The sequence below is a fragment of the Sus scrofa genome, chromosome 14 (assembly GCF_054392235.1).
Source record: "Sus scrofa isolate SSC_HxYL_T2T_F1_AM1 chromosome 14, Sscrofa_HxYL_maternal_Yorkshire_Landrace_v2.0, whole genome shotgun sequence".
Taxonomy (NCBI): domain Eukaryota; kingdom Metazoa; phylum Chordata; class Mammalia; order Artiodactyla; family Suidae; genus Sus; species Sus scrofa.
The window spans coordinates 45,534,872-45,547,118 of NC_139396.1; the positions used below are offsets into that span (position 1 = coordinate 45,534,872).

Below are 12,247 nucleotides of genomic sequence, written 5' to 3' on the forward strand. Positions count from 1 at the left end.
CTAAGTGAAAAAAAAAAAAAAAAAGGAAAAAAAGGAGTTCCTATTGTGGCTCAGCAGTTTATGAACCCAACTAGTATCCATGAGGATGAGGGTTCAATCCCTGGCCTCAATCAGTGGGTTAAGGGCCCAGCATTGCTGCAAGCTGCAGCATAGGTCACAGATGCAGCTCAGATCTGGTGTTGCTGTGGCTATAGTATAGGCCTCAGTTGCAGCTCTGATTCAACTCCTAGCTTGGGAACTTTCATATGCCCTGTGTGAGGCCCTGAAAAGGAAAAAAAAAAAAAAAAGCAAAAAAAAATTCATTGGCTCATAAAAGTCCTGGAATGTATTGATTTCAAATATTTCTTTTTTTTTTTTTTTTTTTGTCTTTTGTCTTTTGTCTTTTGTTGTTGTTGTTGTTGCTATTTCTTGGGCTGCTCCTGCGGCATATGGAGGTTCCCAGGCTAGGGGTTGAATCGGAGCTGTACCCACTGGCCTACACCAGAGCCACAGCAACACGGGATCCGAGCCGCGTCTGCAACCTACACCACAGCTCACGGCAATGCCGGATCGTTAACCCACTGAGCAAGGGCAGGGATCGAACCCGCAACCTCATGGTTCCTAGTCGGATTCGTTAACCACTGCACCACGACGGGAACTCCATGATTTCAAATATTTCTTGACAGAAGGGCTCAAAGTCTGTGTTCAGGACCAAGCGTTTTTTTTTTTTTTTTTCCTACTTTCTCTCAATTTTACTTCTTTTATGTTAACTCCAATCTCAGAAGAGCTCTGTACAACTATCTCCTCTCCCCCAGTCAACACCTCATTTTTGTTGCTTAGTCACAATGGAGAATTTTTGTTCAACCCATATCCATCAAATTATTGATTTTGATTTAAATTATGAAAAACATATCAAAGTCATAAATTAAGAAGGTGGCAAGTTTGCCTCTAGTCTACCCAAGTGTATGTCTCTATCTTTGACCTCCTAAACTGGTTTCTGCTTCCCCTGCTCCCCTACTATAATTCAAGAATCAAGATCACCAAATCCAAAACTCCTAACCTTTTCTGTCTAGACTATTCTCAAATAAATTTTATATGACTGCCTTCTTTTTCCCAGGTCATAGGTCAAAGGCCATTTCTTCAAGGAGATAGTAAAGAATTTAACCTTGTCCCCAAAGAAGTCTGTCTTTTGCTCTCTATTCCTGGAAGGTAATATTGGTTTGCTTGGAGGCCTTGGGCTAGTCAGGTAGTAACAATGTGATTTAGGGTGGGAGTTTGGGCTACATGGGTACCAGTTAACCTGGAGACTTAGACCAATCAGAGGGCAATCAATCAATCTGTTATGCCTATGCAATGGAGCCCCAATATAAACTCAGAATGTGGTGGTTTGAGTGAGATTTCCTGGTTGGCAACTTCCCGTGTATTGACACACATCAATGCTGTGAAAGAATTGCATCCTAACTACCCTAGGAGAGGACAACAGAAGCTTCATGTTTGGTCCAACCTCACTTCCTCCCATGCACCGTGTGGACCTCGATCTGTATCCTTCTCCTGTGATAAACCCTATCTGTGAGCATTGCAATTGTTAGTGAATTTTGAGTCCTTCTAGTGAGTTGTTGAACTTGAGGGTGGTTTTAAGGGGCCCCCCAGAACTTGTTGGTGTCAGGAGTGAGAATGGTCTTGGGAACTCTCCCCTCTAACTGTGGCTGTTGGCCTAAACTCTGGCACTTCCTGTGACCACTTGTGTGATGTGGCCACCCTTCTCTCAGGTCTCCTCTGTGTCTATGTTCTTATTTTCTTATTTGTCTGCTTCTGCATTGTCTGTTTCTCACACTGGAAATGCATCCCAAGGCCTGAGTCTCTGCATGCCATTTTGAGTTATATCCTTTAACTTCTAATTCTGTTACTCAGGAATTATGTGCCATACTTCATCTCTTCTCCTTTATTCACACAAAAGGCTGATGTGAACCCTCAGAGAGAAGGCCTATGTTCAGGATATGTGTATGCAAAGCTGCACCCAGCTCATTTCCATAGCCTTGCTAAACTTGTCACCAAATTTTTCACCAATTTTAAAATGAAGGTGAAAGCACAAAAACAAAGGCAAATCAAGGAGGGCAAAAGGCACATCTAACCGACCTAAGAGGCCGCCAGAATGCAGCTCCGCCTGGCCTTATGCCTCAGCAGCAGCCCCGCCTTTTCCTCAACAAGCCCCGCCCCTCCTCTCCGCTAGGGCCTGTCCCTTCCCCGCCAAAGGAGGCCCCGCCCACCGGGCCCAGGCCCCGCCCCCGATGCCCCGCCCCTCGGGCCGCAGCATTCCCGCAGGAAGACTCCCGCTGTCTGCGTGGGCCTGGGCGCGGCGCGGGCCGGGCATGCGCAGAGCGCGCGGGCGCGGTTGCCGTGGCAGCGCCGGCCGAGGGGAGGGCGACTGGCTGTCGGAGACCGCGGCGGGGTCACGGAGAGCTCACGGCCGGCCGGAGGCGGCGACGGGCAGAATTGAACGGCGGGGCGCGGTGCTCGGCCCGCGGGGATGCGGGACCGGCTGCCAGACCTGACGGCGGTGAGAGCGGCGGGAGAGCCGGCGGATAGCGGTTCGGGCAGGGAGCGCTGGGGGCGCTGGCCGAGCCAAGCCGGGGAGGGCGCGGAGGTGGGCGGGGACGTGGGGGGTCACGGGCCCAGGGTTACCGGCGGAGGCGGCTGTCTGGGCCAGGGGCGCGGGGATAGAAGGGGAGGCGTAGGTCTGGGGGCACCGACTCGGCCAGGCGGTCTTGCGGGCGGAGTCGAGGAGCAGGGCACAGGGCTCTCCCACCCCGCAGCACCGTGGTGGGTCGCGGTCCCACCGTCTTTTGAATCGCTGCCCCGACGGCCTGGAGGCAGGACCTGTCCTGTCCTGGCTTCTGCACAGGTGGAAACTGAGGTTTTGAGAGGGAGTTTTTGAGAGGGCGTCGCAAGGCGGCCGTCCCGCTGGGCCTTGAATCCTCTTTTCCGAGGTAGGCTGCTTTCTTCCCGGAGTCACTCCATCCTGTCGCCTGCTTTGAATCTTTGCACAGCGCTTACTATGATCAGAAATTACTGTTTAATTACGGAGGGTCCTACCCTAGTGGGTGTCAGCTCCCGGAGAGCTGGGACTTTTCCCCTTGCTCTGTGTTCTCTCCCTGGGGTCTGAGACAGGACCCCGCCCCGCCTGTAGTGGGAGCTCAGTAGTTAAGTGCATGCAGATGATGCTACATATGCGCATACTCCTGACTGGGCTGGATGCTTGGATGAGGGGAGAGGCAGGTACAGAGGTGCCTTGTGTCTCCCCTGTAAGTAGTTTGCTTTGCCTTTGTTTACTTCCAACACACCCAGCTAGTGGAGTATGCAGATAGCTCAGTAACTACAGCAAATTGCCAATCACTCTAGTAAGAGAAAAGTTATTTTGTTCACTTAGAAATAGTGTTTGATCTGTGAGTGAGATGGTGACATTGAAACTAGAGTGGATGTTTATAGAATGTGGAAGACTTGAAATATTTTAGGTCAACAGGACCAATTAAGACTTTTTATTTAAAAATTCAGATACTAATAATGCTGAATGTGTACATTTAGACCATTGGCAGCCTCAAAGTAGTGCTAGGCCCACTACCCTGAGGCATCAGAGCATGAATTAACCTCTACTAGGAATGGATCCAGCTATGTCCCCTGCTTAGACAGTAGGGAGAATAGGCACTCAAATAATATTGTCTGTGTCCTTCCAGACAGATGAGGAATTTTGGTTCAGAAAGGCAATGAATTATTCATCCTTAGGAGCATGGAAATAATGCTTTACGCTCATTTCCAGATAGTTTCTTCATAGTGATTTTTCTTTCCTTCCCTTTTTATTAACGGTCAGGTCTTTTTTTTTTTTTTTTTTTTTTTAAATGGCCACACAGGCATCATATGGAAGTTCCCAGACCAGGGATGGAACGCTTGCCTCCACAGCAACCCAAGCTGCTGCAGTCGGGATTCTTTTTTTTTTTTTTTTTTTTTTTTTTTTTTTGGTGTTTTTGCCTTTTCTTGAGCTGCTCCTGCGGCATATGGAGTTTCCCAGGCTAGGGGTATAATCGGAGCTGTAGCCACCGGCCTACACCAGAGCCACAGCAACTCGGGATCCGAGCCGAGTCTGCAACCTACATAGCTCATGGTAACGCCAGATCCTTAACCCACTGAGCAAGGCCAGGGATTGAACCTGCAACCTCATGGTTCCTAGTTGGATTCGTTAACACTGCGCCACGATGGGAACTCCTGCAGTTGGATTCTTAACCCATTGGGCCACAGTGGGAACTGCAGTGGTTACATATTTTGACCTTTGCACCTCACTGTTGTGTTATCTTACTCATTGGAGTATCTGTCCTTGTTACAGTTAGAAGCTCAAATATATGTTAAATGAAGAAATGATGAATGTATCTGCACATGAAAGTACAATCAAATTTATGAATATGAAGAATAGTAAAAAAAAAAAAAAAGTCGGTCAGCGCAATATACAAGCAGCTTTTCTGGGCTTGATTAGCAAAAAAATAAAGGAGACAGTTATTTTTCCCTCTAAGTGGATGTATGTTTCAGATTTTGCTGCAACAATGTGGGTAAGAACATGTAAATTTGTGTGGATCTAGAATTTTGGAGTGAGAAGGGACCTTTTCTAGTCCAGTACCATCTTGCTGTAGATGCAGAGACTGAGCAGCTGTAGAGTAAATTAGTTGAAGTTTATGCATCTGGAGTTGTCTAATCTTGGGCAGATCACTTTTAACTTCTCAAAACTTCAATTTTCCTGTATATAAAATGGTGATAATAACATCTTCCTTGTCTACTTGTGGAAGAACCTGTGAAACATAGAATTACCTCCTACATGTGATGCTCTGGAAGAAGATGGGAGAGAGAAAATGCTGTGTAAATTACAAGTGCTGCTAATATTTATTAGGATTTTTTTTTCATGTTTTTATGAAGTTATAAAAAGCACCCTTCTCCCTGGCATAAAACATTTAAATTAAAATTGAATTTGACTGACTTAAAGCTTAATAACTTTTAATATTTAAAAACTCATCTGAAAATTATCAGATATAAAAGTTAAAATGTGTCCTTCCCAAGTAGTTCTTGGAGTAGTTGAATGTCCTTTTACAACCATGTTTCTGAATGGCTGTTCCCCCCGCCCCAGGTAAGTTTAATACTTAATTTTGGTGGTTAAATGCCTATGATGTCCACATTGACAAAATATTTGCGATGCTTTCTAGAAGTTTCTTTTATTGCCTGTTAATGATTCTTACTAAGAAAAAATTTACCAGTGATAACTACTTGGAAAGGACTTAAAAGTTAGGTACAATTTGTCAAATATAGATACGGCTGCTTCTAACCAGTGATTCTCTTTTTAAGCAGCTAGTTCACATGGGTGCAGCAGATTTAAGTGACTTGCCCAAGATTTCCTAAGCTCTAAATCCAGATGTTTCTGATTTATAAAAAATAAAGGCGTTCCAGTTGTGGCTCAGTGGAGGTGAATCTGACTAGTGTCCATGAGGATGTGGGTTTGATCCCTGGCTCTGCTCAATGGGTTAAGGATCTGGCATTGCCATGAGCTGTGGTATAGGTCGCAGACTCAGCTCAGATCCCGTATGGCTGTCGCTGTGGTGTAAGCTAGCAGCTGTAGCTCCAATTCGACTCCTAGCCTGGGAACTTCATATGCCGCAGGTGCAGCCCTAAAAAGAACAAAAAAAAATTTACTGGGAGTTCCCATTGTAGCTCAGGGGGTTAGGAACCTGACATAGTGTCCATGAGGAAAAACAGGTTCAAGCCCTGGCCTGGCTTAGTGGGTTAAGGATCTTGTGTTGCCCTAAGCTGTGGTGTAGGGGTAAGATGCAGCTTGGAGCCAGTGCTGCTGTGGCTGTGATGTAGGCTGGCAGCTGAAGTCCCAAAGCAACCCCTAGCTTGGAAACTTCCATACACATAGGCACAGCTGTAAAAGAAAAAAAAAAAACAAAGTTTTCCAAGGCAAATGGCTGTATTTATTATAGTTAAAAATAGAAAAATTGCAAATTTCAACTGTGGGAATTTGAAGAGTAATAAACAAACATGCTGTTGCTATGTGGTATTCATTAGCAGATGAATGTGAAAATTACAATTTTTAATACCTGGGTTCAAGGTGATGAATTGCAAGTATAATTTTTTAAAGGGCAGGAAAAACTGCCCAGATATTTTTAAAGTTATTTTCTGGCAGCTCAGATTGCACTGGTAGTGCAGATTGTTCTGTAGTAAAGATTCAGATTCCAGTTTATAAAATAACGTTTTCTAAGTACTTAACTAAAACTTAAAATACCAAGAATTCCATGATACATTTATAATTTCATATATGAACATAATCTAATTTTGCATCTGTTTGTAGTTTAGAATTTCATAATTTATTAAATCCTGTGTCATCATCCAGACGGTTGTGACATTGGAATCTGTAGTTTCTCACTGAACTATAATAAATATCTATTTGTCTGCAAAATGAAGTAGCAGAGCCCCTCTACATTTCCACAGCTCAGTTACTTCTGTTAACTTCAAGTCTGTTCATTCTCTCTTTTGTTTCTGGCTGTGCCTGTGGCACATAGAAGTTCATGGGCCAGAGATCAACCCCCTCCACAGCAGTGACAACACCAAGTCCTTAACCCACTCTGCCCCCAGAGGACTCCCTCTCCCCTGCCTTTGCACTTGCTGCTCCATCTCTCTCTGCCTGCCCTGCACCTTCTTTTTGGTCTCAGTAGCATCACCACCAGGAATTCTTCCTGTGCTCCTTTTCTCTCATGTCCCCAGAGGTGGTCATCTTTGCCTGTTCTGAGCACATGTGCGGTCCTGTCTTCTTCCCACTTCCTGCCCCCAGCTCTGCCCTTTCCAGGGCAGGTTTGTGCTGGAGCCCCAGGATTCTACACCAAGCACCTGCTAGGTGTGTGTTGAGTCATGCATTTGCTGCTGCAAATGCCCAGAGTAAGGAAAATGTCATTGACAATGGACTCCGTTGTCTTCGAGGCTCTTTGGGTTGCCAGGGACAGAAACCCCTTAGCTGCAGCAGAAAGGGGAGATTGATTAAAGGGTAGAATGGTGCCTCAGACTCAGGGCAGGACGTGCTATCAGACCTCATGAGGCGATGGAACCAGGGACTTGTAAGCAACCAAGACTGCCTCTGTCCTCGAGGCTTGCCTGCTGGGCACATGCTGCTGCTCACTGTGTGTGTCTGTGTCTTTGTTTCCTGGTTTCTCTGTCTTTCTGTCCATGCTTGCTCTCCTCTCCACCCCAGCTCCTCATTCATTCATTCAGCTGATCTTTACAGAGTGGCTGCTATGTGCCACTTATGGGTTGTTGTGACAAGACCCTGAAGTCCTTGCTCCCCTTGCTGTGGGGGAGGGAACAAGACCCAGTTAAGTAGATGAGTAATAAAATGTCTTTGGTGGTACCTGCAGAGAGGAAATAAAACAGGGTGAGTGGGTGTGGGCTGTTTTGGGCTGGGCCACCGGGGGGGAGGTGTCTGAGCAGAGATCTGAATGAGAGGGGAACCAGCCTGGCACAAGTCTGGGAGGGGCAGGCTGGGCAGAAGGCTTGGTCAGCCCTGAGGCTCTGCCATGGGGACAGGTTGGGGTGAAAGATAGAAAGATGGTGAGTTTGATTATCAGTAGTGAGCAAACATGAGAGATGAGAAATCTTTAAAGGTATCAGAGAGGAAAAAAAAACCCAGAAACATTTGTGTAGTACAATGTTATTTATGTAAAGTGTAAGTACCCACGAAATAGTGCTTATATAATATTAATAAAGGAGACATATGTAGGAAGAATACAAGACATGAAACAAAGTAATATTCTACCCACAGGGTGTAAGACTATAACTGATTCTATAAAAACATGCGAAAGAAATGTTACATTTGACATTGTAATTACAAACTGGCCAACAGTCAGTTTTTACTTTTTTTTTTTGGCTTTTGAGGGCTGTACCTGTAGCCAATGGAAATTCCCAGGCTAGGGGTTGAATTGGAGCTTCAGCTGCCAGCCTATACCACAGCCACAGCAACGCTGGATCAGAGGTGTGTCTGCGACCTACACCACAGTTCACGGCATCACCGAATCCTTAACCCACTGAGTGGGGCCAGGGATCGAACCTGAATCCTAATGGGTACTAGTCAGGTTCATAACCTGCTGAGCCAAGATGGGAATCCCTAGCTTTTACCTATTTTTAATTACAAGTATTCTTTTCTGTTTAATTTTGTTTAATTTCTTATTTAATTTTGGAAAAAAATAATGTATTCTGGTGGCAAATCTACTACAGCCACTGTACATATTTCAAGATAATTATTTCTTCACAGTTATCATTTATACATAGGCCCTAGTGTATGTGAATGTGGGGAGCAACCTGGAGGAAAATCCAGTGTTTTATCCAACTTTGGCTTCTGAATTATATAAATACTGAGCATTCCAGTGACTAATTATTCATCTCTGCTAAATAGTCTCTAAACATGGAAGATAATTGCTTTCTTTTCCTCAGAGTAGTTTTCATGGAGAGAGAATTGTAATTTAATATAACGCTACTTTTAAGGAGAATTCTTTTAAAATTTATTTATTTATTTTGTCTTTTTGCCTTTTCTAGGGCCGCTCCTGCGACATATGGAGGTTCCTAGGCTAGGGGTCTAATTGGAGTTGTAGCCGCCAGCCTACCCCACAGCCACAGCAGTGCCAGATTTAGGCCATGTCTGTGACCTACACCACAGCTCACGGCAACACTGGATCCTTAACCCAGTGATCGAGGCCAGGGATGGAACCCGCAACCTCATGGTTCCTAGTCAGATTTGTTAACCACTGAGCCATGATGGGAACTCCAAGGAGAATTCTTTTAAAATTTGACAGAAATGAATGTTGATATTTGAATGTTTATCTTGCACTCTGACACTTTGGAAATCAAGTATGTCATATTGGACAGTGTGCCCACTGCTTTTAGTAAATGCTTTGCCACAAATCATTTTGTTATTTACAATAAGTACACTGTCATAAACAACAGCTATTGTACGGGGATTACACTGTCCCAGTGAGAAAGATTGAACATGGGCTTCACTGAAGATGGAGCAATAATGTAGCTTAATAAAATAGCATTGTTTTTGTAGTCCTTCTCTCTGTTGCTTTTTTTATGAATGGAAAAGCTAAGACAGTATTACTGGGCCTGTTTCCTAATGACTAATGATTTTGAGAATTCTAGATGGAACTAAGAAATACAAGTAGTTTTAAAAATAAGAAGGAGAAAAGAAAACAGAGAACAGGTTCCTAGTCTTTGGCTCCTTGGTCTGCAGGTGGAGAAATGTGTGGTAAATGTCTTTGTGAATAAAGAGCATGCCTGACAGGTTTCAGTGTTGAGGAAGAGCTGAGTTTCTTTAGCAGTTGTTTATTCACTGGCTTCTGCATGGAGTTGGTCAGTATATAGCGTGATAGTAAAATGACTGACCTCCCTTGGGAAAGGTGTTATGTTGGAACCTGTCTCTCCTGAGCCCTGAAGTTAATAACAGTGTCCCTTCTGGAGTGGCAGGTGAAGTAGTTAGTGAGCTGAGGTTTGTGGCTGCATCACACACTTGTCAGGCATCTTTTGTGTGGGTTTTGCCTCAAGATGGTCAAGGGCCGCAGGGGTGGAGGGTGCAGTGCACCAGTGAAGCAAGACAGGCTATGGATTGACCATCTTGAAGCCATGCGTGGTACCTTGAGGGCTCATTATGTTATTCCTTCTACTTTTTATGTGTTTGTGATTTTCCATGACAAAAGGTTAAACAGAAATCCCTAGGCATTTTTCACATGCTGAGGTGTGAGCCCCCCGCTGAGAGCCGAAGGGGCAGGTGCCTTTCCCTGAGCCACAGGGGAGCCCTGGCCCTGCTCGCCAAGTTCATGTTCATTCTCCCCCTCCCCTCTGCTCATTTGGTTGAATGCACAATTAACTACTTACAAGGTGGTAGTTCTCTCTGTGGTTCCTTGGCCCTGAGCCCCCCAGCTGAGCAGAGAAGTCAAGCTTGGGGGATGTGACATATAGGGCCTCCTGAGGATGCTTAAATGCACTCAGGGGCGTTCATAAGGCCCGGGTGGGGCTCCGTTCCTGCGGAGGAGGAGGTTGGCGTTGTTAGGCTTGGGGGTTGGCCTCAGATGGATGAGGCGGTCTTGCTATAAGTGTCTGGGGCAGCATCTCACTCCTCGGTCCTCAGCTTCTCCTGGCAGGATGGGGAGCATGGATGGCAGTAGTTTCTAGGTTCTCCCGTGAGTGTGAGCTGGAGGGAAGGGCAGCTTCTGCCATTTCAGGAGTCAGGGTAGTGGAGATTTCTGTAAGGTCAGACCCACCTGTTTCCCATACAGGCTTGGAGGCTGCGGGCACGTGGCTCAGTCACCAGGCCATGTTCTGATGCATGAGGTGGGGCTGCTCTCGCCTTGGGTGGTGCTGGGGGATGGACAAGGCAGCGCGTTGAATACCTGTCCTGACCATAGCCCTTCCCTGCGCAGAAGGAGGGAGAGCCCAGAGAGGAGCAGATGCTGCGGTGGTCGTGGGTTTGCCTGCGCGGAGCTTTCTGCCGCTGGTTAGCTGACTGCAGACCTGCCTCTAAGTGCTCTTTGCTTAGAATTAAGAGCATGGAAGTTCCCGTGGTGGCGCAGTGGTTAACGAATCCGACTAGGAACCATGAGGTTGCGGGTTCGATCCCTGCCCTTGCTCAGTGGGTTAAGGATCCGGCGTTGCCGTGAGCTGTGGTGTAGGTTGCAGACGCGGCTAGGATCCCAAGTTGCTGTGGCTCTGGTGTAGGCCGGTGGCTACAGCTCCGATTCAACCCCTAGCCTGGGAACCTCCATATGCCACGGGAGCGGCCCAAGAAATAGCAACAACAACAACAAAAAAGACAAAAGACAAAAAAAAAAAAAAAAAAAAAAAAGAATTAAGAGCATGGACCAGGAGTGATGTTGAAAGCCTTTATTGGTTCATGCTTGCCCTGTGAAAATAATGGCCCTTATGAAGCCCAGATGGGTAGTTATCCTTACAGCCCTGCCTCTGGAGCGGGGGCAGGTGTCGTCCCTGCTTCACAGACAGAGACAGAGCTCAAGAAGTTGATATACTGCCGATGGCATTCTAGGCTTATCGATGCATCACTCATCACACAGCCACCTTCCCCTGCATGTCTCTGTCTCATAAGGACATGAATCATGTTGGGTTAAGGGCCCACCCTGCTCCAGTGTGACCTCACCTTAACTAACTACATCTTCACGGATCCCTTTTCCAAACGTGGGTTGCAGGCTGAAGTTAGTATCATCTAACGTATTTGGATGGGGACACAGTTCAACCCATCATGCTTGTTCTGTTTTTTTTTTTTTTTTGTCTTCTTAGGGCAGCACCCAAAGCATATGGAAGTTCCCAGGCTAGGGGTTGAATTGGAGCTGTAGCTGCCAGCCTACACCACAGTCATATCAGCGAGGGATCCGAGCCACATCTGTAGCCTACACCACAGCTCACAGCAACGCCAGATCCTTACCCACTGAGTGAGACCAGGGATTGAGCCCACTTCCTCATGAATACTAGTCGGGTTCATTACCGCTGCACCACAGCGGGAACTCTCCATGCTTGTCCTGCTAACAGGGCCCAAATAAAACATTCTCAGCAGCAGTGCTGCTTGATTCCAAGCTTGTTTCTCAATAACTGGAGTCCTGTGGGAGCAGGGTGGTAACTCAATGTAAGTCCCATCCCTGCTGGGAAAACCACTCAGTGGATGCCCTGGGGAGTCAGTGAAAATGTAAGAAATGGTCAGTGTAGAGAGAGTACAGCCTCAGCCCTGAGAGGTGCCAGCTCATCTGACTCCTGCCTGTAGCTAGTGTCTACAGGAAGCCCTTGGGTAGGTTTCTGCTTTTCCCTTGGATGCAGCCCGTGGCTGTCCCTCTGTGTTGTGAGCACCTGGTGAGAAAATATTCTTTACAGTCCTCTGATAAAAGCCCCTTGTGTAAGGGAGCTCATGCCTCTCTATCTTAGAGAAACACTTTTCTTCTCCCTTTGCCCTCAGGATTGTCTTATCTACCCCAGAGGAGCCTCAGGCTCAGGAGGTGCCAAAGCCTTCGAGGGTTGGTGAGAGATGGTGGTTGACTTTTAGGCCAAATTGGTGTGATTGGCCTTAGTGAGGGCCCTGGGTGGTACAGAGGGAGGATGTATTGTGCTTTCTTGCACTTTTAATAGAGGTGTTAACAATTATTACATTTTGAGGATTTTTCTTGGCTGCATTTAGTGGAATTTTGTTTCTACA

The 12,247-nt window shown here is 46.3% G+C and overlaps 1 protein-coding gene across 7 annotated transcripts in view; it reads left to right on the forward strand.

Moving 5' to 3' along the window:
* Window positions 1-2,288: 2,288 nt before the first annotated feature.
* Window positions 2,289-12,247, forward strand: part of STX2 (syntaxin 2) — a 38,628-nt gene continuing 28,669 nt past the window's right edge. For all 7 annotated transcript variants that reach the window (XR_002338433.2, XR_014825824.1, XR_014825822.1 and 4 more), the window contains exon 1: window positions 2,289-2,536. Coding sequence is in view for 2 of the 7 variants with exons in the window: in XM_001924897.7 (XP_001924932.2) it covers window positions 2,507-2,536 (30 nt within the window). In the remaining 5 variants the exon portion in view is untranslated. The remainder of the gene's footprint in view (window positions 2,537-12,247) is intronic.